Here is a 26276-nt window from a genome sequence, read left to right as displayed (position 1 = left end):
TTTGGACGATGCGGAGCGTTAAATACACGCGGTTATAACGCTACGTCCCTAACCCAAAGGGACCCAAAACCGACCGAATCACAAATTATAATAAAAACAACACATAGAATTTAGCTTAGAAAAACTGCAATGTATTTATGTATGTATATATGTATGTGTGCATCAAGCTTTAACAAAATGGGTGGCCAGTGGGCTAACAAAAAAGAGGGGTTGGAAGGGCTGTAGAGAGACAGAGAGAAAACATCTTTATTTGTCCTGCAAACGCGACGCGGCCTCACGTCGTGTCAGCCGGCCACTCGGCTTCCGTCACCTACTCATGCCTACCCCCGGGTGGGGGTGACACTTTCGGGCGTTGAAGCTCGAGGGCGTCCGACACTTGCTGGACGGCCATGTGTTCTATGACGTAGTCTTTGCACGCCGCCGCACTGACAAGGTACGGCGGGAACGTCTCTGCTGCACTGTAGGGCTCCTCTAGGCACCAAATTATTCAGGCTACGCCCGACTCTGTACCACTTGCGCAGCGCTTCCTCGGTAAGGGCCACCCCTGTTCGAGCCTTGTAGATTCGAGCTTTCGAGAATTGCACCGAGACTGCCAGAAGGAAGTCTCGGTGCAAGACGTCTAACTTGAACCTTTGTGCCTTGGTTAGGTAAATGGCCATGGCTCCAGAGCACGCCTTAGCTGTGAGTACTGTGGTAACGAGCATTCACACTACTTCGATGTAAGCCACGCCGAAGCGGTTGCCGATCCTCTGTACTACGTGAAGCATCGACTCCCATGACTTTCAGAGGTGCGATAGCCATTCGTTGAGAAAATTGCCATAAAAAGACCTTACCCGTTGGGACTCACACCCATACCACCAGCACCAGTTCCCAGAACTCAGCCTCGATGCCACAGAGAAAAAACAGCGGGCTAGTTTTAGCAGGATCTGAAGAAAATGCGCAGGGTCATCAAACATGTCACATGGGGGCGCAGAGGAGCAAATCGCTTGGAAACATTCAACCCTGTCACTAGCGAAGCTGTCGCGTGTGCCAGTCTGCTTGCTCGCGTAAGTTGCGTCATAATAAAATATGGATTGATTAAAACGTCTTCATTCAAAATATTTATTCACAATTATTCAAAATCGCTGACCCGCCAACTTTGAGCCCTTACTGCGGGCCCAGAGGTGCTCCTGAGACGATGCGACGGTGAGACATGTGTTTCAGGACAACTCCCTATAAAACACCGATATACTACGTCACCTCCGTGGGTAAGCTTGCAAGTGATTTCCGCCCATTGTTGTGAATGTTACTTCAACGCGAAGAAATTGGAAAAAGCGTCGTAGGAGGGGCACTGTATTCCTGAAATCTGCGGAGGTGAATTTATTTTCCTATTTACGATTTCGCAAAACGAAACACAGATGTAAGAGACAGACACAAACAGCGCAATCTCGCCGGTCATATAACGTCTTTTTTTCGCAGTCGTACTCAAGTTCTGGATACCAGCCGTCCCCAGTGCTACCTTTAGTAACTTCAGCCATTTTCTTTCCATTGCAGTTGTTGTCAGCACAATCGTTCTGGCGACCCGTGCAGGATGTCTGCTCCTACCTCGATGGCTCGCCATGTCGCTGACGTTGGCCTGTAATTTTGCTCTGTCTGTGCATTCCTCAGTTCGTTCTAGAACCTGCGTACACGTGATCTCTCTGGCCTCCCTCTCGAACAAAAAGTGTACTGCGTAGAATATAGTGCGATCATAAGATACTGATAACACACGTGCTGTGTTTGTTTCCTTTTTTTGCACAGTACATCTTACGACAGCTGCGAAAATATTGCACGGCATTCTTCGTAAGAAAAAAAAAACAAAAATTTGCGCACATGTATGTTTTCTGCAGCTTTCATTCAATTGGCTGAGTAAGTACGCTTCGGGTGCTATTTTTTGCTCTATTCCACAGAACTAATATATTCGCATTAAGATGTTTGCAGCTCACACTATCTTTGGTGTTTAAGATGGTTTCCTTGTAAAAAGAGAGGGTCCACTTAACAAAAATTATGGTGTCATTTGACAGAACTTCAGCTTTTCTATTCTCTTTTTCTTTCATTTTAAGCATGGATAGGTTTAGGAATAGTTCCTTCGTTCCTCTTTCAATATTTTACGCGTCAATAGTTCTAATTACACCGCAACTATTTTCTGTACACCTTTCACAGCAATATAATATTCTGGGTTGGACCTGTAGGTCCTCCAGCTGCGGCGCGATGCTGAGGAAGGCGAGCAACACGTCTGAAGAGGATAAGGCACTAATGGCATCTAAATTGATTGATTGAATAAACTTTTATTAAGCCTGCAGAACTAACGCTGACGTCGAGACGCTAGCGCTCGTCGATAGGGCCTACATCATCCTCGAGGGGACGGCTGGGCCGTCCCTTTACGGTCTCCCATAGGGGTCCTCCGGGGCTTGCCTCGCCATTGCCTCTCGGACCTGCTGGACGGCCCAGAGTTGGTCTTCTTGGTTGTATGATGCCAGCGCCGCTTCTAGCCGCGGCGGTAGGAGTCCTGAGTTAGCTTCGTCCGGGTGTGTCTTGCAGTCCCACAGCATGTGCGTTAGCGTGGCCGTCTCCCTTCGGCAGACCTTGCACTTGCTGTCTGGGTAGGCATCGGGATACATCCTGTGCATCATGTGCGGCGTCGGAACGGTCCTCGTTTGCAGTTGTCGGAATGTAACCGCCTGGGCTCTGTCCAGCTTTTCGCTGGGTGGAGGGAGATTCCTTCGAGCCAGGCGGTACGCCTTCGTGATCTCGTTGTATCCGACTAGTCTGTCTTTGGCGCTATACCAGACTCGCGAGGCCTCGTCGTCGCCGTCGGCGCGGAGGGATAGCGCGCGCGCCGCGGCATGGGCCGACTCGTTCCGATTGATCTTGCTCTCCGACACTTTGCCCTCGTGCGCCGGGAACCAGATGATGCGTTTTTTGGCTCGAATATGGGCTCGCTCCAGGATGCGAGCAGCCGTCGGTGAAACTTCGCCTTTGGCAAAATTTCGCACTGCTTGACGCGAGTCGCTGAGGACCGCGGTGCATCCCTCGTCCATTATCGCCAAGGCAATGGTCACCTCCTCGGCTTCTTCAGCCTGGTCGCATTTCACGCTCGCCGCCGATCGCGTGTTGCCCGTGCCGTCGACCGCGACCGCCACGTAACGGCGTCCGCCCGCGCATTCCGCGGCGTCGACGAAGCGGGCTTTTGGGTCCTCGCCGTACTTGTCGACGAGGGCCTTGGCTCTTGCTTGACGTCGGCCCTTGTTGTGCTCTGGATGTACGTTTCTGGGTATTGGATCCACTCGCAGGTCGCGGCGAATCTCTTCCTTAAGCGAGGTCTTGCGTCCTTGTTGTTGATGGTACGCAATGTTCAGCTTCTCGAGGATGGTGCGTCCGGCCTTGGTGTTCGACAGTCTCTCCAGCTGAGACACTCTCTGCGCCTCGATGATTTCCTCGAGCGTGTTGTGTACGTCCAACTGCAACAGTCTGTCGGTGCTCGCCGTTTCCGGCAGGCCGAGCGCAATCTTGTGAGCCCTGCGTATCAGGATGTCAATCTTTTTCTTCTCGCACGCGTGCCAGTGATGAAAAGCTGTCACGTACGCTACGTGGCACACCACGAAAGCTTGTATTAGTCGGATGAGGTTGTCTTCCCTCATGCCGCCGTGTCTCGAGGTCACGCGCTTGAGCAGCCTGGTGGCGTTGGCTGCCTTGTTCACGAGTCGGTTCACCGTGTCTCCGTTTCTTCCGTTCGCTTCTATGACCATACCGAGTATCCTTATCTTGGGCACCGAGGGTATGATGGTGCCGTCCTTGGTCCGGATCGTGATCTTGTCGCACTCTCTGCTCGACTTGCTCTTGCGTGTTCTCACCGGATGGTACACTAGTAGCTCTGACTTTTTCGGCGAGCATCTGAGGCCCGTGTCCTTGAGGTAGTCCTCGATTTCCTCGACTGCGTTCTGGAGCGTCGACTCGATGTGTCCGTCGCTGCCGCGACACACCCAGAGGGTGATGTCGTCGGCATAGATCGTGTGCTCGACGTCTTTAAGTTTCTCGAGTCTTTTGGCCACGCCAATCATGACTAAGTTGAAGAGCATTGGGGAGATGACCGACCCCTGTGGGGTGCCCCTGTGCCCCATGCTCCTTTCTCCGACCTTGAGGTCCCCCGCCACCAACTCGGCTCTTCTGTCTGTCAGGAAGTCCCTGATGTAGTTGTAGCTCCGTTCGCCTAGGTTGAGCCCGAACACTTGCCTGAGGATTGCGGCGTGCTCGACTTGATCAAATGCGCTTTGTAGATCAAGCCCCAGGATGGCTTTGTTTCCGCTCGTCCTGCCGTCAATCACCTGGTGCTTGATCTGTAGCATAGCGCCTTGGTGCTCAGGCTCTGTCTGAAGCCTATGATCGTGTGAGGGAAGGCGTCCGTCTTCTCTAGGTACTTCTGCCACCGGTTGTGGACTACATGTTCGAGGACCTTGCCGACGCAAGATGTCAGCGAGATCGGTCTTAGGTTGTCCGGGTCCGGGGGCTTGCCGGGCATCGGTATTAGAATCATCCTAGCTTTCTTCCATTGAGGAGGGAGCTTCCCCGTCTTCTAGCACTGGTTGTAGTATCCCGCGAGGGCCTGTATGGATCGATCGTCCAGATTTCTGAGGGCTCTGTTCGTAATTCGATCGGGACCTGGCGCCGACTTGCTGTTGAGGTCGTGTAAAGCCGTCCGGACTTCCTCGATGCTAATGTCTCGGTCGAGGTCTTCGTTAACCGCGCCGGTGTACGGGCCGTGTAGCGTGGTGTTCGCCTGCGGTAGATATTTGTCCATAAGTCGTTTCTTGATGGCGTCTTCCCCTTGATCCGTCGTCGCCTTGTGTAGAAGCATGGCGAGCCGATCTCTCTGGGGACTCTTGGTCTTTGACTCGTCCAGAAGGTGCCTCAGGATGTTCCACGCCTTGCCGTTCTGCATCTGCCCGTCGACGGTGTTGCAGAGCTCATGCCACTGCTGGTGGCATAGCTCCTTGCAGTGTTCTTCGATGGCGCGATTTAGTTCCGCGATCTTTTTGCGGAGCCTGCGGTTGAGGCGTTGCCTCTTCCACCTCGCCAGCAACGCGTTCTTGGCCTCGATCATGTGTGCCAGCCTGCTGTCCATCCTGCTCACCTCCAAGTCCGTCTCAATCTCCTTGGTAGCCGCTGCGACGCTATAGTTCAGACCTCGGCACCACGATTCAATGTCCGTGATCTCCTCGTCGCCCCGCGAGTCCCTTATCTTTCTGAAATCGTTCCAATCCGTCCACCGTACCTTGCGTTTTTCTTCCTGATGCTTGCCTGGCAGTGGGACCTCGATTTCAATGATCATGTGGTCGCTCCCCAGATCCGTGCCGGTGTTGCGCCAGTTTGCCGACTGCGAGCCGAGGTTCTTTACGAAAGTGAGATCGGGTGTGGTGTCCTTCGATACCGAGTTTCCCGTCCTCGTCGGGTATGCAGGGTCCGTGATCAACGTGAGGTCGAGGTCTTGTGCGTCCTGAGCCAGGTGTCGCCCCTTGATTCCGCTATGGGTGTACCCCCACGCCGGGTCCGGTGCGTTGAAGTCACCGCCGATCAGGAGCCTCTGTCGATCCGCAATCTTGCAGGCCTTGTGTAGGAGTGTTTTGAATCGTTGAAGTCTATTCGCGGGTCTGCTATACACGTTGAGGATGAAAATGCTCCCCTTCCTGTTCTTGGCAGGAATAATTTCGACGAAGGTGTGTTCTATCTTGGTACTATTCAGATCGTGTTGGACGAAAGAGATGCCCTTCTTGACTAGCGTGCAGACGCCTCGAGCCCCTAAAAATGGGTTCACGTGGGACTTGTAGCCGGGGAGGGTCGGAGCGTCGTCCATCAACTCTTGCACGATTATGACGTCCGGAGTCTTTCCTCTAGACTTGATGAACTGTTGCACCGACGCTTTCTTGTTTCTAAACCCTCGACAGTTCCACTGCCAGACCGTTAATTTTGGTGGGTCGGTGGCCATGTCAGTTGTCCGTTGGGTTGGTTTCCTTGGGTGCCCGGCGGTCTGATCTGTTGGAAGAATTCGGTCAGTGTCGCCATGATGGTATCGTGCATCACCTTGAGCGATTCCTTGACTTCCGCTCTGACGCTCTGGATCTCGGCTCTGACGCTCTGTATCTCGACACAAACGTTCTGAAACTCCGCTGTAACTTCCGCCTTGAGGTTTTGGATCTCCGTCTTGTTCTCTTGGACTGCGGCCCGCAGTTCCCGGATGGCGGCCCGGGTCTGCTGCTTGAAGGAGGATTCGCTGACCGCTCTCTTTTTGTGCGCCGGTCTATCGTTGACTGCAGCATTGTCCGAAATGTCCTCTTCGTCTTCAACCACCGGTACCGGCTGCTCCGTCATTTCGACTGTATTCGCTGCGTTTGCAGTGACCCGCTGTTTCAATGATTCGATTTCCGCCATAAGTTTCTGCATAGCCGACATCATGCTAGCGTTCTCGGCCACGAGTTTCTGCATGTTTTGCCTTAGGAGGGCGTTCTCCTGCTTTAGCGTGTTTGTATCATCGTTGGTTTGGTTGCCGACCGGCTTGCCTTGGGGCTTCGTCTGTCCTCCTCCCTTGACCGTGCTGGCCCAGGTGACTCCTTCACTCGAGGAGCGCCCGCTTGAGCTTCCGTCTCTCCTCGTCTTGGTGCGAGAGCGTCTTCTCGCACCAGCTGCGTTCGGGGTCCTCGACTGGCTCGGAGTGCAACTGCGTCTCCGCCCCCTGTCGCGGGACAGAGAGCGGTGCCGCAGACTCGGTGCCCTTTCGCGGCTCGACGATCTTCCCGATGGTTTGGACTGGCGTTGCTCGATCTCCGCTTGTCGTCGTTCCCACTGGCGTCTGCGCACCACGTACGGAATCTTGTAACGCCCACGACACACTTTGTCACCGGTCAAGTGCCCACCACCGCACAAACTACACTTGGGTGTACACGGATGTCCCTCGGGTGGGTTGTGAGATCCACATCCTCTGCAGATGCGATCGTTGGGGTTGGGGCACACGTCCATGCGGTGTCCCACTCTGCCGCACCGATAACACACATCTATCTGCTTCCTGTATAACGAACACCTCATCAAATTTTGGCCGTACCTGACGTAGTTGGGTACCTTGTTACTGTAGAAAGCGATCACCACCGATCTGGTGTTGCTGATCCGGTTAGCCTCGACCGCCGTTGGGTTGAACTCGTTGACCACGTTTTCGTTGATCACCTTGACCGTGTCTTCTAGGGGTATGCCTCTTATCACCCCCTTCACCATTCCGTGTGGAACCGTCTCGTAGGCACTGACTTCGTAGGCGTTTCCGCCTATTACGATCTTGTTAATACGCACGTACCTGTCGACGTTTTGTCTCGTTGCTGTGCTCACGACAATGATGTTCTGTTGGTAATTGGGACAAATTACGTCCCTTGCGCTTTCTTCCCGGGTGATTCTCGCGGCCTCGCACACCGCTCGGCCGACCTCCACTTGTCCCGTCTTGCTTATGTCAATGCCCCCGCGGGGTCTCAGCCCAATCTTGAAGTCTTCGCGCGGCAGCGCAGGCATTCTGGCGTTTTTGGGTCTCGATGGGTTGGGTCTCGACTGTTGCGGGCCGTCGGGCAGGCTTGGGGCTTGCATGCGTACCTTTTGCTTTCCAGAGATGCTCCAGCCAAGTGCCTCGCTGACTTGGTCGGGGGATAAATCCTCCCCTTCTACCTCCACTTGCATCATGCTTGACGTAGCAGTGACGTGGCTCGTCGAGGCTGCCATATGTCGGGCCACTCTGCCGCCGCCGCATCTAGAGCGCGGCTTCGGCTGCTAGGCCTAACAGTTAGGCTTAGCTCCCGCTCGCCTCGGTTGGTGAAGAAAAGCGTTTCTAAAGTCCAGAACAACGAATTCCTACCTTAAAAGCAGGTATCCTCGTAATCCTTGTCACTTCGCGAAACCCTTGGTGAAGGAATTATCGGGGCAGAAGGTGTGTCACATAGGCTCCGCAGTTTTTCGATGGTTGCAATGATGGCATCTAAAAAAAAAGCGGTCGCGAGTCGGCGCAGCCACATGAGCGTGCGGCAGCTCGTGACGAGCGTAATAAAATGACGATGATTAGCGTCGTCTGCTACAAGGGATGACATGTTACAACATTCTGTGCTGTCCTACTCCCCAGAATAGGTACGATCCATTGCTTTCATGGCACACTCCAAACCACTAGAGATGGGCGAATATTCGACAAATTCGAATATTCGATTGAATATTTTATTATTCGAATTCGCTACGACTCGAATTCAAGCATTCTAAAATTTCGAATTATTCGGCGTCACCGAATACGCTGGCATGGTCTTCGAACGTTGGCATGGTCTGCAAGTGGCGCAAGCAAAGTGACAGTACAGTGTAGCGGCACGCAGCCAGCTATTCACGTATAGCTGCTGTCAGTCCTATCACCATTGCTAACACGTTTTGCTTGAAGGTGGGAGATAGAAGTCAATGCAATCCATTCAGCACAGCTCTATTTCCAAAATGGCATCAAAATCATTTGGCGCGTCGGTAGACGATTCACGCTCAACGTTCGCAAATCCAATATGGAAATACTACTCCAAGCTTCCCGGTGGGGGGTACAGCGAAGTGCGAATCATGCAAGTCTGTTTTGAAGACCCCGACCGGAACGACTACAACGTTAGTGAACCACCTGAAGCGACACCCTTGCAAGTACAATGCTTACTTATCCGACCACCAGCGTAAAGTAATGGTGGCCTCAAAGCGGAGCGCGGGAAAGAAAAGCTCGTCTCCGATTTCTGTTGCATCCATTTTCAAGCCAAAGCTCCAGGTGACGTCCCCAAGAGCGAAAGAGATGACACGAAGAATCGCCACTTTCATTGCCCACGGCCTTCAACCGTACAGTGTGGTCGAAGCTAAAAGCTTCGTGGATATGATCAACTACGCAATGCCCGAGTACGTCATCCCTTCTCGAAATAAGTTTTCAAGGACGATTATTTCAGATTTATATGCGGCGAAGATGAACGAGTTGAAAATGGTGTTGCGGAAAATTTTCTCCCGGGGAGTAGAGTGCTGAGTGCTACACGCTCACAACGGACGCGTGGACGTCGTGAGCGGGCGACAGCTACGTGAGCGTGACCGTTCACATGCTGGATCGTAACTTTGTGCAGCATGCGTTTGCTTGGCATGCAAAGCAATGCCAGAAGGTCACACGGCAGACAATATCCTGCATTTTCTTCAAGTGGTCGTAAAAGAGATGGACCTTCCCGAAGACATCCCTACCTTTGTTGTCATGGACAATGGAAGCAACTTTGTTTCGGCTGTTACCAGGTCGTCGTGGGAGGGACTGCAGTGTTTTGGACACACCCCTCAACTGTGCATTAGTGATGCAAAAAAAGAAGTTTCAAGTTTTGCTCTACTCTGTGTGAAATCAAGGTCCATCGTGGGACACTACAAGAAAAGCGCGCGAGCACAAGGCAGGCTTCTCGAAATCCAGAATGACATGCACATGCCGGCCCTTGAAGTTATCCAAGATGTCCCAACCCACTGGAACAGCGAGCATGCAATGTTGGCAAGGCTGCTAAAGCTTCGGGCTCCTATTTCTGTAGAGCTGTCGGAGTCAGACTCGGTGGAAAATCTGAGCGCGCAAGAGTGGAAGCTGATGAATGCCATAGTAAGAGTGCTTCAGCCCTTAGAGCAGGCTACTGCCGAGCTTTCCGCAGACCACTATCCAACTCTTTCACAAGTTATTCTACTCCTGCAAGTGCACGCGTGTGATGCTTGAGGAGCACGTATCTGGAGCAGACGGAGCAGCACCTTTTGCCTCCAGTCTCTTGCGCAGTCTTTCGACACGATTCCCCGAAATCAAGATGGCCAAAGTGCCAGCACTTGCCATGCTGATTGACCCACGCTTCAAGAGTATCTGCTACACCACGGAAGCTGAAAAGAAGTGGGCAAGAGCATTGCTTGTCTCTACTGTGGAAGAGCTTTTGCCGTCACAGCAGAAACAGGACCAAGGATGTTCTGTCGTGCCAGAATCAGCAATGGGTGCGACAAGCACTGTGTGGACTGTCTTTTCTACATTGAGCTCCACCGCATGTCAAGAAACTGACAATGGTCATAGCGCTAGGCAAGTCTGCGACCACCTGAGTGCACCGCTGCTGCATCGAGCAGAGAACCCATTGTACTGGTGGAAAGGTCGTGGGAGCCAATCGTACCCAGCCCTGGCTAAAGTAGCTTAGAGGCCCCTCTCCATCCCAGCCACTCAGACAAGAAGTGAGAGACTGTTCTCAACTGCAGGCGGTGTAGTTAGCAACAGGCGGGAGCTGCTTCTCACAGAGCATGTCGAGCAGCTTGTTTTCCTTCATGAGAACCTGTAACTGTGCTGCCAGCTGTTGACACGAGATGTGCAGCATTTGCAACTCCTATTATTTTTATAACGTGAACGTTTGATGTTACCTGCCCCCAGTGTTCATAAAATAAAAGTGCATGAACACAGTTCAGACTCAGGAAACTTATTGTATGAGTATCAGTTACTTAAATTAAGCACGTGCATTTTTACGATTAATGTTTATCATTTTCCAAAGTATGTGAGAAAAAGTAGTAATGATATTCGAACTATTCTATTCGAAATTATTCGAGAAAAACCTATATTCGCTTCGAATTCGATTCGCAGCAAAATTTCACTGCTCGCCCAAGCCTACAAACCACACTTAGCGACATATTGGTTAAAGTCTTTTGGGTCCTGGTCATCCTCATCATCTTGTGTACTGGAAATCAAGACCAGTAATGTAACATTCTCATCAACCCGCTCCAGCCGTTAGAGAGTAGCGCGTGACATCCCTCTAGAGACGATTAGTTAGGTGTCCTCTGTTAAAGAATTGCTCCTTTCGTGGCAAATGTCGTCAAAATACGATAGTCATTTTTGGACATTTGCCAAGGAAATACACCCTTTCGCTTTCCCGCTCACCTCTCACACTATTCCTGTTCCGTCGCACGCATCCCAAGTTAAACACTCTAAATGTTTGCTCAAGGAAATATGAATTTACCGCCTTCCACTGCTACAGGCGGGTCACCTCGATACCAGCGCTGCAGTACAGCGGAGACGCGTGTGAATCGAGGCGGCCGACTTCAAGGTTTATACAACCGCGTTGCCGTGCTCCACATGTGTTCCAATCAGAACGTGAAACCTAGCTAGTGGAACCTTTCTTTGCTGTTGCCGCGTGATTTCTCATATGCCTCCAGCAGGTGGCGCGGGCAACAGCAGGCAGTACACGTTCTTCTGGAGTAGATGAAGAATATCGTTTGTTATTGAAAAACCAAGCATCCAGGAATCGTTTAATAAAGGAACACTGTAAATATCCCTTGTGTACAAGTTCCGGTCTTATATTTGCGTAATGTCTTGTTGTTGAAAAAAGTTGACAAGTATGAACATGTAAACCGAGCTTAGACGTTTACATTTGGCTGTGAGTATATAAGACTTGGGCATTAAGCATTCTAATTTGACCGGGTGTCTGAATCGAGTTACAGACCGAGAGACGGACAGGCTTGATAGACAGACCGACAGACATACAGACAAACCAAAATTTGTGGGTTTAAGTAGCCCAACAAAGAATATCGTCTTCAAAACAACGCATACACATTTCGTGATGGCGTGGGGCTATCTTACTCCTCGTCTTACTTGCTATTGGTCTGACGGCTTGTCATTTGTTGAGGATTGGGAGGCATGGCACTGTCCATTATAAGTTTTGAATTTGCTCCTGGAGTGGGTGTTGCTTATAAAGACGAAGATAAGCATTCCGTCCTACCACTTCATTGTATTATTCTACCAGATATTCTATCATGTGATGTTCAGCTTGACCATACCATGATTTGAGCGGCCATATCCATGCGCACAATACTTATTTTACGGAAGGGTATTTGCCTTCGATCTTGCTATTTTTCGTGGTTAATCACCCTCTTCCCTACCTATGCTCCTTACTTGGTAAGGTGCCTTCGAACCATCGGCATCAGCAGCGCCTGCACACACTGCACCAAGAACGTTTCACGGCAGGGGGGGATCCCCAGCGAGCGCCGGTGCCCAGATGGTGCCGAACTATGGAACCGACGTTGAGCATGGACAGCCTGGAAGCTTAAGCAGTCCGGCTCATCTTCGACAAGGCTCTCCGCAGAAGACCGCGGCAGGCTAGAACACATGTGTAGCGCGTGGAATACCTTATCGAAGCGCCCAACGCGTGGACAGGCCAACCTGCACCGCTGCAACTCACGGACCGAGCTCGTACAGAACTGCTGACCTGCCTGCAGGGGCGGGAACGCCGATAGCTCAAGTTGACATGCGTGGACAACACTGTCGTCAATCTGCGGTGACTCATCGCGTCCCTTCCCGAGACCACGTCACCAGAAATCACCTACTGCGATAACGTCAGAAACGACGTTCTTGTTGTGGCATTTACGGTGCCTCAGTGGACGTCCCTGACGGCCCTCAACCTGAGCCATTGCCTCCGAATCCCCGATGTGGCCATGAATTTCGTCACCAGGTAGATGCCCCATCTGCAACAGCTGTGGCTCAATGGCTACAAGTAAATCATTGACGCTTCCCGCGCCACATTGCTGCAAACCTTTCCAAACACAACACTCTCGAAATGAAAAAAAACTCAGTTGAGCAACACCGGACTCAAGATACTAGCTGGAATAAACGACGAGGGCCTACCATCAGAAATGGATGCGTTCAGATCTCTCGAAATTCTGTCCTTGAGAGACCGCCGCACCGCAGGCGATGTCGGCTTAACGTACATCAGCCTTATCGCGCCCCGCCTCGTGATTTTAGACGTGTGGCAGTGCGCGGCTGTGACCGACCTTGGAATAGAGAACATCTCCAAGATTCCGACGCTACGGAAGCTGGACTGCTTGGCTTGCAGAAACGTGACACCTATGACGCTGCACATGCTCTCCACCGGTCCTTCCCGATGGATCACCTGGACATCAGTCACGGTGAACTCATCAGCAGCCCTGGCCTCATGAGCATCGCCAATGGTCCATCCGTCCTGAAGCTGACCACACTTCGCATTAGAGTTCTTCCGGTAGAGGACTGTGCTCTGTCCTACAGTTCGCCGAAACTGGCCCGGCTGTCCTACCTGTACATATCCTCGTGAAAAAGCATCACCAAGGATGGCATCATGGCGTTGGCTACCCACTTAACCGTGCTACGCGTGCTCTTCTTGCGTTACTTGCCATCCTTGAGAGAGAGCGCCTTCAAGTATATTTGCGACATGCCCTGCCTGGAGACGCTGAACTTCAACGGCAGCAGGAGTTTTTGACAGGGGGCCGCGGGGGCCGCTGGTTCAGTTTATTGTAATTAGACGTTAGCCTCACGGGTATCAACGACGCCGGATTACGCATTCTCAGCGAGGTAAGCACCTGTGCTGATTTTACAAGAAACACATTGAGCGAATTTACAACGCCGAAACCTTACTAGTTGGGTGTTGAGGCAGTTTCACACCCCTGCCCCTCTCTTCCTCACAGGAAACTTTGTTCATACCCTGCAATCCCAGCGATGGAAGTTCTCCTTGTAATGCATTTTTTATGCCTTGTCATTATGTACTCCGGTAGCCTTCCTTGCTTCAGAAACTAAAGATTGAGTTTGAAAAAGCGTATCGTAGGTTATACAACGTCGTAATCAATGCATTACACGGCGGAGCACCGGTGCACCGTCCGCAGCCCTCAAAACGTTCTCCACGCCTGTCGTTTATTAAAGGAACTCTGCAACACTTCCGATAAACGCTCACCCTCTTCCGCACGCGTCTGCAAGCGTTTGTAAAGCTATAGTTAGAAAGAGCACAGAAAGGCACTGCCTTATTTGCTCGTCGTAACGAGCAAATCAGGCAAATCAGCAACGAGCAACGAGAATTTGAATTTTTATCTACACCGCGCACGCATAGCGCCATCGGTGATGTGCGGATTCTGTCCAGAGGAAAAAATTGACCCCTTCCTGTTGTCTTCCAGGAGGCTCTCCTCCCTCCATCCTCTCCGGCGTCTGGATCTCGCCTTGTCGGTGCCTAATTTATTGTCATTTGGGGCAGTGGGGCTTGGTTGGTGCAACGGGGATGTTTGTCGCGCTCTTCAGTCTTTTTTTGCCGAATCAGGTCGCTTCCCTTTTTAATCAATCGTATCAACCCATTCTTGATTGTTTATTAAAATACCTGTTGTTACAGAAGTATTGAGGTTTTTGGTTTTTAAATTGTTAGCATCACTGTACCCCGTATTATCCCGCTTCTATTTCCTCTCAGTTTGAAACTAATTCATAAGCTTCTAAAGCAAACAAACCACAATCAGACTTGGACTTTCCGCCGGAGTTGGTACGTGCCATTCTTGTTATGGCTCAAACCAACCAACCAACTTTGCTGCAAATAGGATCCTGGAGCGGTTGTACACTTCGCACAGCCAACACCACTAGGGCACCATCCACTTCCGCACCGAAGCAGAATGTCTCCCGCGACGGGGGGTTGTGATGGTTCCACTTGCTATACAACGTCTGCGGCGCGGGGTATGATGGGGCTTCTTTAGGCGACCACCATGATCGTCACCTACGTTTGCTGGCGATCTTAATTGTTCCCTGCTTGTATCAGCAGCAAGGCAACGATAAGCTTCATGAACAGGGAATGGCTACCCACCCGAATTCCGACAGTGCTGCTGTGCCCTTTCAATCATGTGCTAAAAGAGCGCGTTTTTACAATTTCAAGGTGAACCTTCATGTGCCCTATTCTACAAGACAACGCCGTTGTTATTTTAACGTGAGTATTTTCACCTCTGCCCCCCAAGGTTTCTTTCGCGACCGTTGGTATCAACAGTTAACTCCCGCGTACAAATAAAATTTACTACCAAGCTTGTAATCGAACCTGGAACGAATATAGAAACGGAATGAGAGCCCATCGTTTTGCCGATTGAGCTACGAGCCCACGCGGAGACTTAGGAGACAGACGGCACACTCCCCCAGCACATCTCCGGATGTACCCCCGGCATTTTCCCGGAAAGCCATGTGATAGCGTCACGTGACCTCTGTCGCTGCCGTGCGCTCCGCCCGCTGCACTTGAAGCGGCCCTTGCCCCACCCACTACTCCTCAAGTCGCCACTCCTTGAGCGCGACCTGCGCGTGCACTAGGAGTAAAAAAAATAAAGGAAGCTCACACCAACGCATGGCATCTCACTTCTCCTCAGTCTCTGCCGCCGATCTTGTCGCCTCTGTCGGCGGCGGCGGAGAGGGAGAAGTGAAATAGTCTAACAAGACGAGTTTGAGCATGCTTTAATTTTATAAAAAGAGTTTCCACTCAGATACTTCACTAGCACAACTCAACCAACCACCATTCATGGACGTTGCATCTATTTACCCTGGCGAACAATAACCCTTTGAAACAATAAAGGTTGTGGGTAATTGGATTTACTTGTGTCTGGTTCAGTTTGTGGACCACATGTGTGGATTCCAGTGACGTCCGATGGGTAATGATTGTGAGTGTCGTTTACAGCTTCGCTTTCCAAGCAGATTTAAAGTGTGGATTGACACGCGTTATTTTGTTGCTGTTATTGTCCGTTCAATAAAACGAAGACAGCTCACAATAACTACGAAGACTGGAAGGTAGCGAAGCTGTACGCAACCTCCACGACAATCATGGCTGTTTATGTCGACGATTGCAGCCGATTTGCCTCTTCTACGCTGCCGCTAGGATATTGGCGCTGTCAGTGTTGCTGTAAGTGTGAATTGAAGTGAAGTGATTTTTTGAAGTCATTTTTTTTAAGTGATGATCATTGGACATCAACCTTGGAGTGGCGTACGCTGCGACGTGCCATCTCGTTTCCAGCAAGCGTTGGCACAATTACGGCGAACGCTGGGGCTTTTTTGGGGCGATCTTGGCCAGTCTTCCTGAGTCGGTAAGCTTGGCTTAACAGATGTGCACCGGAGACACTGGGCGTTCGTCGAGAGGCACGCACACACGCTCTTTTGAGGGGTCTCAGCCACAAGCGATCCGATCTGAGAGCAGATACACTCTTGATGATTTACCGCATGTATGTTCGCCCAGTCTTAGAATTTGGGTGCGTTTCGTTCTCTGGCGCTGCGACCTATAAGCTCTCGCCTTTGGTGAAGCTTGAACGTCAAGCATTGCGCTGCTACTTAGGCCTGCCCACTTACGTCCCCATTAGGTGGTTGTACTTAGAAGCCAGAGTCCTAACGCTATACTCCAGGTTAAAATACCTAACAGTCAATGCATTCGCAAAGTTCCTTGAGTCCACGCTGGCCAGACCAGAGGCTGTTTTCCTCCAGCATGCAATGTCATTTTTTGGTTCCTATTGGTCTAGTCTCCGGCACCCACAGGTCATTTTTGCAATTCGTTGCCTACTCCATTAAACACCACCCTCCTTTCAATTCCCGCGTTGCAGTTCCAATCCACCATAGTAACGATTTAGTTTGATAACATTTTTCCCAAAAACGCCAAGCTTCTCCCGTTTAACATAATATTCTCCTGGCTCACCAGTCCGAATACCCATCCCAACTGGTCATTACAACTGACGCTTCGAAAAAAGACGAAAAGGTTGGGATGAGTATTCTCTCTCCAACATTGAACTGGTGTGTTTTATTGCGATTACCAGATTTTATCTCATTTTTTATGCAAAATTTCTTTGTCTACTCCTTGCAATCCTGAAACTTGATCTGGGGAATGCCGTGATGTTACTCACCGACTCCTTGTAAGTGTGCATAGATCTCTCCTCAGAAACTTTACATCCTATTCTCACAACTTTTTATTCCGGCGTCCCCACTTACGTGCGGGAGATTCGGCTCTTCTGGCTGCCCGGCCACTGTAGTTTAACCCTCAAAGAAGTCGCTGACGTATTAGCTAAAACTGCTTTGGCTTTACCGATTGTCGAGGTTCTTCCCCCTTTTTCTTGCGTGTTGTTGGCACGTTATCGCCAATACCTGTTCAATCAACATTGCTCCGATCATGGTCTGAACTCTTCTGAACTTGAACACCTCACGTACCACTGGAAGAGAAGTTTATGCCAAACTCGCTTGTGCGAAGTATTGCTGACTTTTTTTCCTTGTGATGTTACGCCACTTAATCGGTATTTATATAGGGCAAATCTTATAACATCCCCTTTGTGCCACTTTTGCCCAGAAATGGAATCCGAAGAGCATTTCTTTCTTTCTGGCCGCCGATTTTCTAACCATCGGAGAAGGCTGCTGTAGATTCCCCTGCTACGTCTTGGACTGCCTTTTACTGTCCCGGTGCTTTTGTCGTTTGGGGGGACTAGACTGGGCCGATGTCATAGGGAAGTGTGCAACGCCGTCCACTTCTTTACTCGGAGACAGCTCGTCTGCAGTGTTAAAAATATTCCGATTAGTCTGACTTTTACTATAGTTTTCATACTCTTATCTCTGCTGTTTTTTTCGTGTTTTTTTTTCTCTCTCTCATTACCCTACAGAGAGAGAGAGAAAGGACTGTATTGAGGTACCGGCAGTTGGGGACGGATCAGGCCACGCAGGGCTTGGCCTGATCCGTCCCCAACCGTCCCATAGTCTTCACCGCTCACCGCGGCGTCTGGCCGACCCCGAGGTCTGCGTCTGGTCGGCGCGGGCTACTTGGAGTGCCGCCGCTGTCGCCCCTAGCCCTCGCTCCCGCAGGAGGAGGCCGAGGGGAGTGCGGGTTCCCCTTTCGCCTTTGCCTGTCCAGTGCAGCCTCGAGCCGCTGGATGGCCCCTAGCTGATCTTCTCGCCCCGAAGAGCGCACTGAGTCCGCAATGTCCGGTGGGAGGATCGGCCTCCCCGCACTTGAGTCGTGGTCCGCACATCCCCACATCAAGTGGGCCAAGTCTGCGTTCACACGCGTACACACACTGCACACCTCGTCCTCGTACATGTCCGGGCACACGTGGCGCGCGAGCGCAGGCGTAAGCACCGTCCCGGTTTGCAGTTGTCGTAGAAGCACGGCCTCTCTCCTCGCGAGCCCCGGGTGGGGCGGAGGATAGGCCTGCCTCTCTGTCCTATACCAACACAGCGTAGCACCTTATGTGGTCAGGGGCTCTGCGCCGTTGTCGTCCTCGTCGTTGCTTGGCTCCTCGTCGACGTCGGCGTCCGTCGCTGGCGCGGCCCGGCGCGCGACGAGATCACGGGCCGCAGCGTCGGCTGCCTCGTTGACGTTCCTGTAGCCGCCTCGCAGCTACCGACCCATGTGGGCCGGAAACCAGCGCACGGTCGTCGTTGCGTTCTTGCGCGCGCCTTCCCCGATGCCGGAGAGGACTCGCATCGTTGTCTTGCAGACCGTACCCCTGGCGAGATTGGCGATGGCCGACTTCGAGTCGCTGAACACCGTTCGCGTGTCGGGGTGAAGCAGGGCCAGCGCTATGGCCGCCTCCTCCGCCTGTCTGGCGGTCTTGGCTCGCACGCTGCCCGCACTCAGTACTTCTCCTGTGGCGGGTCGTATCGCCACCACGGCGTAGGTGTCTTCCCTGTCGCGGAGTTTGGAAGCGTCCACGTACACCGCGTCGCTCCTCCCATTGTACCCCTTGGCGAGCGCGCACGCCCGCGCCATCCTCCGCTCCGAGTTTCGCCCCGGCGCCACGTTCTTGGGTAGCGGCGGGATCACCAGGCTGCTTGCGATGTCGTCGCGCAGCAGTACTAGCTCGTCCTCCTCGTCGAAGGAGCAGCTTAGTCCCACGCGCTGTAGTAACCTTCTGCCCGTGCGGGTCGACCCTAGGCGCTCCAGTTGCGACGTTCGCTGCGCCTCGCTGATCTCCGAGAGCGTGTTGTGTACTCCTGGAGACGCGAGGGCCGCGTTGCTCGTGCTGTTGAGGATGCCCAGGGCCGCCCGGTACGACTTGCGTATCGCCGCGTCGATCTTTGCGCGCTCTTGGGTCCGCCAGTCGTGGAAGGCTCACACGTAGGCCACCTGGCTGACCACGAACTCCTGCAGCAGGTGCAGCAGGCTTGCTTCTCGCATGCCGCGCGCCCGCGTGGCGAGGCGCTTGACGAGGCGCGTGGCGATGCCCATCTTTGTTACCAACCGTTCGACCGTGGTGTTGCTGTAGCGTCGGCTTGCGTCGATGTGCATACCCAGGACGCGGCTGCTCGTCGCTTCGGGGATCGCCGTGTCGTCGCTCCCGCGCACCACGATGCTGCGCTCCGCTTCGGTCTTCTTGCGGTGACGTCCCGTCGGGGGCAGGACCAAACTCTTTCTTGTGCTCCATTATTTTGCCTCGCATGATTGATTGTAATAAAAAAATAACTCTCTTTGGTCAATCCCCCTAAGTGGGTATGTTCCATTTTTCGGGACACCACCACCACCACGAGCGCTCAGCACTTTCATGGTTATAGGAGGGGGCACGGGATTTTCTTTGTATGTTTAACAGCTGACACCAAACTCTAGCGATTTGCTAAACAGCCTTGCTATTACAAATGCCCGCTTCTTTTGCAACAAAAACTGAATATTCTTTAATAAAGCCGAAGAGGCTGACCCTCCATAATGCCGTGCCTGCTTTTTCAGATGGTTTATGAGCATGCAAAATAAATAATCTTGGTATTGGAAATTTTCGGTGTCGTCAAATGGTCGATCAAATGACTTTCTATTCGTTATTCCTTCCGATACGAATGCAGCTATTTGAATTTTTTTGTTATTCAGGACTGCAGAATGGGCAGCCAGACGCGAAGCTTTTCGATCAAACGTTCCGAGATGTCATCCCTGGCTGGTCGGAAGACCACGCCGACGCCGAAATTCACTATTAGCCCATCCCTAAAAAACACGTGCGGTCAAATAGAATTTCAAACTACGCCTATGCAATACAAGCCCGGGGGCGTCTTTCCAAATGCTTCGCGGCACAAAGCACCCACGTGACATGTGCGATGTCAGCGCGTGCGCTCATGTTTTGAGCGCCTCCTGAACCTACCGTTCTGACTCTGTAGCCACGACGTAGAGCACTGACTGCTCGCGCTAACGGCTTGGGTTCGAGCCCCAGCAAGTCTATCTTTTACTTTTTTTCATTGCCTACTTAGTTTCAAATTTGAATTTTTGTAGAACTCAAATCTACGCATTGTTTTTGTTTCTCATTGTGATTTTACAGGTTTTAAGTCGCTTTAGGTTTGGGGCACAAAAATGACCACATTGAATTGCCGTTCTCCATCGCGCGAACAGACATGTCACGTGCGTTCTCTGTAAAGCGAATGCTTCGGAAATACGGAGCCCGGGGCTCTACCAACCGTGCTATTCCCACGCATTGACAGCCTAGAAAAACAGTTGTCATTGTTGTTCCTTTCTGCAAGGCACTACACGCTTGGGGATTTTTCAGCAGTAGGGAGTTCTGAGAGGCTAGTGTACCTGCTTTACAAAATTAACAAAACTATCTGCTGGAAACGTAAAAGTTGTGCAGTAGTTTATTGCGCCTGCCAATTGAACGTAGTGGTACGGAGTAGAGAATGTGAACACCAACAGCTCACAAAACAATAACTCCGATGAAGCTGTCGGGTGTGCTAGGCTGCTTTCTGACGTACTTCATGCTGTAAGAAGAAGGAAAATACGCGTACACGCTGTAGCAGAAGAGCAGTCATTCGGGTAGTTCGCGCCTAAAGACAAATAAACGAAAACGAAAACTAAACTACGTGCAAAAACAAAAGCGAAAACTATGTGCGTAGCGAAGGTGAACACCAACACCTCACAAAACAATGATTCAATTGAAGCTGTGGGGTGTGCTAGTTGGCTTTCTAACGTAATTCGCGCCCTAATAAGAATAAAAGTGTGCGTACATGCTGTAGCAGAAAAGCAGTCAGTCATGCAGTTCGCACCTAATGACAACTAAATGAAAGGGAAGATATAAACGGAAATATGACACAGCAGTAAATAAAGTTAAGTATCGCCAGCCTTTCGTCTTCAAAGCCGTTAAGCTTATTCAACAGCCTAACGATATTTTCGCAACTCTCGTCCCGAACCCGGACTGACCAAGGTCACTTTCATTTGAGACATAAAGGCTTGTGCCTCAATAATAACGCTTCGGCCAGTGATCAAGCTCCAAATGAAAAAGCATTCTCATATCAGTGCACATTGAAGCACTTGTCTGCTTCAATACTCATCACTGTTTATTCCCGAGCTACCAAAACCAAATTTGTAATAGCATGATCATGAATGGCACTAAGTGTTTTATTTTTATTGCGACCCAGCCTAGACAATGACAACGACGAAGAAGGAAGACGCCATCGCTGCAACGGAGGCTCACTGGTCCCATCTCCTCATACTTCGAAAGGAATGGCTGCCAACGCCGACTCCTCTGTCTCGCCTGTTCCACATCCTCGAATTTCGAAAACAAGAGCTCCCAACGCCGGGTCACCGGTACCATCTTCTCTTCCTTCGAAAGGAATGGCTGCCAACTCAATCTCACCGGTCATACCTCCTCCCACTTCGAAAAGAATGGCTGCCAACGCAGACTCGCCACCCTCACATCCTCGCAGTTCGAAAGGAAAGGCTGCCAAATCAGGCTCGCTGGTCCCACCTTGTCTTCCTTCGAAAGGAATGGCTGCCAACTCAGGCCTACCGGTCCCACCTCCAGTGACTTCGGAAAGAATGGCTGCCAACTCAGTCTCACCGGTCCCGTCTCCTCAGACTTCAAAACGAATGGCTGCCAACGCCGACTCACCTGTCTCGCATGTCCCACATCCCCGCATTTCGAAACGAAGAGCTCCTAACGCTGGGTCTCCGGTCCCAAGTACTCTTCCTTCAATAGAAATTGCTGCCTACTCAGGCTCACCTGTCCAACGTCCTCACACTTCAAACGGAAAGGCTGCCAACTCAGGCTCACCGGTCCCACCTCCTGTGACTTCTAAAGGAAAAACTGCCGACGCAGACGCGCCTATCCCGCCATCTAAGAGTTCGAAGATTACGGCATTTAAAGACAGTCTCACAACCGGTGGTGCTCACTGGCGCCAGATATTCACTGCCTGTGGGATGGTGTTTGCTACAGCCATCTTCGTAGCCATCGTGGGACTGAGCGTCTACATCAGCCAGCAGCGAAGTCACCGCAAAATCACCAGTACCCCGTTTTGCTGTCCTGTAGAAGCCGAAGAAATTTATCCATATGTGAACGACAGCGTGGATCCTTGCAAAGACTTCTTCGCGTACGTGTGCACAAACCGCAGTCGTGCATTCTCGGAGTTCAGCAAAATGCGGTGGAATAAGGTTGTTGTGACGGGAGTGCCACCGGAGGGTACGCAGATGAGCAACGCCGGGCTCTTCCTTAACGCCTACCACAAGTCATGCGTGGAAACCCTTTCAAACCATGAACTCTTCTTTACTGACCTGGCCGTGAGTCTCGCCGAAAAAATGAGCCAGCTGCTCTTGACACCAAACACCAGAAACGCCATGGCATATTGCATTACCATGTGTCTTCAATACAAACTTCTATCTGTAATTCTAGCAACTTAACAAACTTTAGAAGAGTCTTCTGTCGTTCTGAGTATTCCAGTCCGTCTGTGGTGTAGCTCAAAACCGTTGTCAGAACTGGCTCTCAAAGGTGCAGCTCTCGCCCTTAGAAACACACTCAATATGAGTGCGACTGAGGAAGGAGCAATTCAAATTAAGGAGCGACTTTGCACCCGTTATCCAAGTGGACAAATACGTTCCAACGACATCCAAACTTTCAAAGACATTTTCTTCAACGATGTCTGGAGCGTTAACGAGCTGAAACAGGGCTTCCAAATGTTCGGATACCAGGTAACCAATGCAACCAAACTAAAGGCATACGGATTGAGTGGAATCAGAGCAATTTATGACATTTTCTCGGCACCACAGAATGAAACTGTAGATGCACTAAAGGCGGTTATTCTTCTTTGGAAAAGTGTCGAAAGGGGCCAAGTCCAGTTTAATATAACGCCTGGCATGACTTCTTCACTTGTGTTCCAAAGCTGCGAAGAAAGCCTTGATTATATCGAAAGACTCAGAGATCTATTAATAGTTCAACTCCTTATACAACGCAACATTGAAGTGAAGGCGACAGCCATATTCAAAGTAATCAGAGGTACTGTTTACGAGGACTGCCTATCCAGTACTCTCTTCGCACCGGAGGACCATCCAAGACTCGAAGCCTTCTTTAGGGGCATTTCTCTTCTCACTCCATAGGAGTATGAGAAATCTCCTGTTGAAGTACCTGTGCCGACCGGCCGTTTTGGTTCGGACCTATTGCAAGGGCGTACCTATAACTTTGCTGTTTCGCAGAAAAAAATTGCAGACCTAGGAACCTCTGAAACGCCCCACAAAAGTGCAGTGTATTTCAGAAACCCACAATTGCTGTACCTTCCACCGAAACTCTACACACGCTCAATAACAGGCACGTCATTTCGATCGGAGTTAGTCAGCATGACCGTCTTTGGCCGCCTCATGGCGAAGAAATTCGAAAAACCGTGATTACATGGGAGCTATTTTCATCAAATTTACGAAGGTGAATTTATGTTCCTTATTACGATAGCGCAAAAAGAAACACAGACGTCGTAAGAGACAGACACAAACAGCGCAATCTCGGCGGTCATATGACGTCTTTTGTTTTCGCAGTCGAACTCAAGTTCTGGATAATAGTGGTCCCGAGTGGTACCTTTAGTAACTTCAGCCGTTTCCTTTCCATTGCAGTAGTTGGCAGTACAATCGTTCTGGCGTCCCGGGCAGGATGTCTGATCCTACCTCGATGCCTCGCCATGTTGCTGACGTTGGCCTGTTTTTTTCTCTGTCTGTACATTCCTCAGTTCGTTCTAGAACCTGCGTACATGGGGTCTCTCTAGCCTCCCGCTCGAACAAATAGTGTACTGCGTAGAAAATGGTGCGATCATAGGATACTGAAAACACACGTGCTGTGTTTGCTTTCTTTTTTTGCATAGTACATCTTACTACAGCTGAGAACATATTGCACGGCATTATTCGTAAGAAACACAAAACAACAATTTGAGCACATGTATGTTTTCTGTAGCTTTTCCACGATTAGCAGGGTAAGTATGCTTCGGATGGTATTTTTGCTCTATTAAACAGAACCAATACATTTGCATTAAGATGCATTAAGCTGACACTATCATTGGTGGTTAAGATGGTGTGCTCGCAAAAAGAGAGGGACCACCTAACAAAAATTACGGTGTCACTTGACAGAACTTTTTCTTTTGTTTTCTTTTTTTTCGGTCATTTTAAGCATGGATAGGTTTAGGAATATTTTCTTCGTTCCTCACTCGATATTCTTACGCGTCAATAGTTCTGATTACACCGCAACTATTTTCTGTACACCTTTCACAGCGAAATAATATTCCGTGTTGGAACTCTGGATGCTCCAGCTGCGGCGCGATGCTGAGGAAGCGGAGCGACACGTCCGAAAAGGATGAGGCTCTAATGGAATCTAGAAAAAGCGAGCGCAAGTCGGCGCAGCCACACGAGCATGTGGCAGCTCGTGACGAGCGTAATAAAATGATGATGATAAGTGTCGTCTGTGTCAAGGGATGACAAAGATGAAGTTACAACATTCTTTGCTGTCCAACTCCCCAGAATGAGTACTGTACAGTGCTTTCATGGCGCAATCCAAACAACATTTCTTATATTCTAAAGCAGCCGGCCAAACAATGGGCTGTATTTACAGAGTTCAGTTAGGCACTCGAAAGCTTGAAGTCGCTTCCAAAAGAAAAGCTGGCTTGGGAAATCAATCTCTTGCACTTACAAGCCATACAAAGGGGACACAGCGTAGGTCGTCAGTGGCTTCCCGCCCACTGCGGAGTTGCCGGCAACGACGCAGCTGACAAAGCCGCCTCATCTGCCCACAGTCTCTGCACTGAAGCTGTGCGGATCCCATTCACGAGAAAGGATGCGGCAATACTCGCTTAAACAACCGCATGGAATGCACAGATGTCTACCTGGACTGATGCAAGGCAGCAATACGCACCTTTTCAAGAGATTGATCCCAAGTGCACCTTCAGAATGTCACCTGGACTTAGCAAGCACGAGGAAGCCATTCTGTATAGGCTGCGCTTGAATGTGGTCGGCATGGGACATTACCTGTACAAAATCCAGCAGGCATCTTCACCTCTTTGTTCAAGACGTGACACGTGTCCAAAGTACACCGTGCACAGACAGAAACTCATATTATCTTCGCGTAGGCAGCTTGGGGCAGGACTTGAGCTGAGGGCTGTTTTGGGTCCATAGGCTCTGGAACGATCGCCGGGTGGCGCTGCACTCTCCCCTCCGCGGGAGTACGCCGGGGCTGCCGGTGCTTCGGCACGTGTTTTTTTCGGTGCGCCAGTGCTGCATTTATCGGCCTACGGTGAGGTCAGGGTAAAATTTTCTTTCTACTTATGAAAGCATACAGATTAGCACGTGTCCAGCAAGTTCGGTTTACACGTAGAGTAGCTACTGGGTCCATTTTTGCCGGTGCTTGTCTTGTCGTCTGCTAGAGACGCGTCGTCTGCTACGCGCCAGTCGAACGGCTGAGCGCTCCGGCGGTTTCACAGGATAAAGAGTGCTCTTGTGGACGACCCTTGGCTGGTCTAACCACCTCAGTCATCACGAAACGACTGCGTCTGGTGAACGGCTTTTAGCGCGCTAAGCAGACGCCCCCCGGCCCACTCCTCCGCGTCTGGCAAGTCCACGTGTAGCTCGTGGTGGACGCTGTCTCCCGCACCGCCTGACGCATCCAGCCTCCTATTCACGAATGCGAACAAAGCGACCGCCGGCTGCGCGAGCCCTTTAAGATAGCTTGTACAATAGGCGGCGGGAACACTCCTCACTCGCCCGAAACGAAAAGATGAAACTGAAAGTGAAGCAATCCCCCCATATTGTTGCATGGTCAGCTGCCACGACAGTAACAAGGCGAAAGAAGAGGATCCATTCGTTAAATTCTGCATATTCCCCGCGAAAGCGCACCAAAAGGATAGACGGTAAGCATGGATCACTGCGGTTCGAAAGGTGAAATAAGTTGGCACATTTTTGTTTGTATCTGTGTGCTTTCAGTTTGCATTACCCGGCTTTGAAAGTGAGAACTAGTTTTCTAACGAGTCCTCCCCTCTACACTTTTTTTAATGAATGCTGCCAATGATTGTCTTCCGCTATAATAAAAGAACTTCGGAGTTGTTTAGCTGGTGCCGTTCGATATCGTTCATATATAACAGAATAGGTTGACATTTTGCATGGGTGATCAAAAAAATAGTTTTTAGCGATTTACCTGGCTGTAGTAGCTCTGGTCCGTCTTGTCATTGTGATTTTGTGTTCTGGACGGGATTGCTGCGTTCATTTTTTTCCCACATT

At 50.8% G+C, this 26276-nt stretch overlaps 1 protein-coding gene and 1 pseudogene across 1 annotated transcript; one reads left to right on the top strand and one right to left on the bottom strand.

Moving 5' to 3' along the window:
* Window positions 1-4591: 4591 nt before the first annotated feature.
* Window positions 4592-5869, bottom strand: LOC144175532 (uncharacterized). Its single transcript, XM_077704607.1, has one exon. It carries the CDS (start codon window positions 5867-5869, stop codon window positions 4592-4594), a length of 1278 nt encoding a protein of 425 aa, XP_077560733.1.
* Window positions 5870-9134: 3265 nt separating this feature from the next.
* On the top strand, window positions 9135-10367 carry LOC144173537 (zinc finger BED domain-containing protein 4-like; annotated as a pseudogene).
* The last annotated feature ends 15909 nt before the right edge of the window (window positions 10368-26276 follow it).

Source organism: Haemaphysalis longicornis, unplaced genomic scaffold, assembly GCF_048455015.1.
Source record: "Haemaphysalis longicornis isolate Haplotype H1 unplaced genomic scaffold, Haemaphysalis longicornis Haplotype H1 scaffold_3, whole genome shotgun sequence".
Classification (NCBI taxonomy): Eukaryota; Metazoa; Arthropoda; class Arachnida; order Ixodida; family Ixodidae; genus Haemaphysalis; species Haemaphysalis longicornis.
Note: the sequence above shows the minus strand (reverse complement) of the source record. Positions and strands in the feature narration are given on the sequence as shown.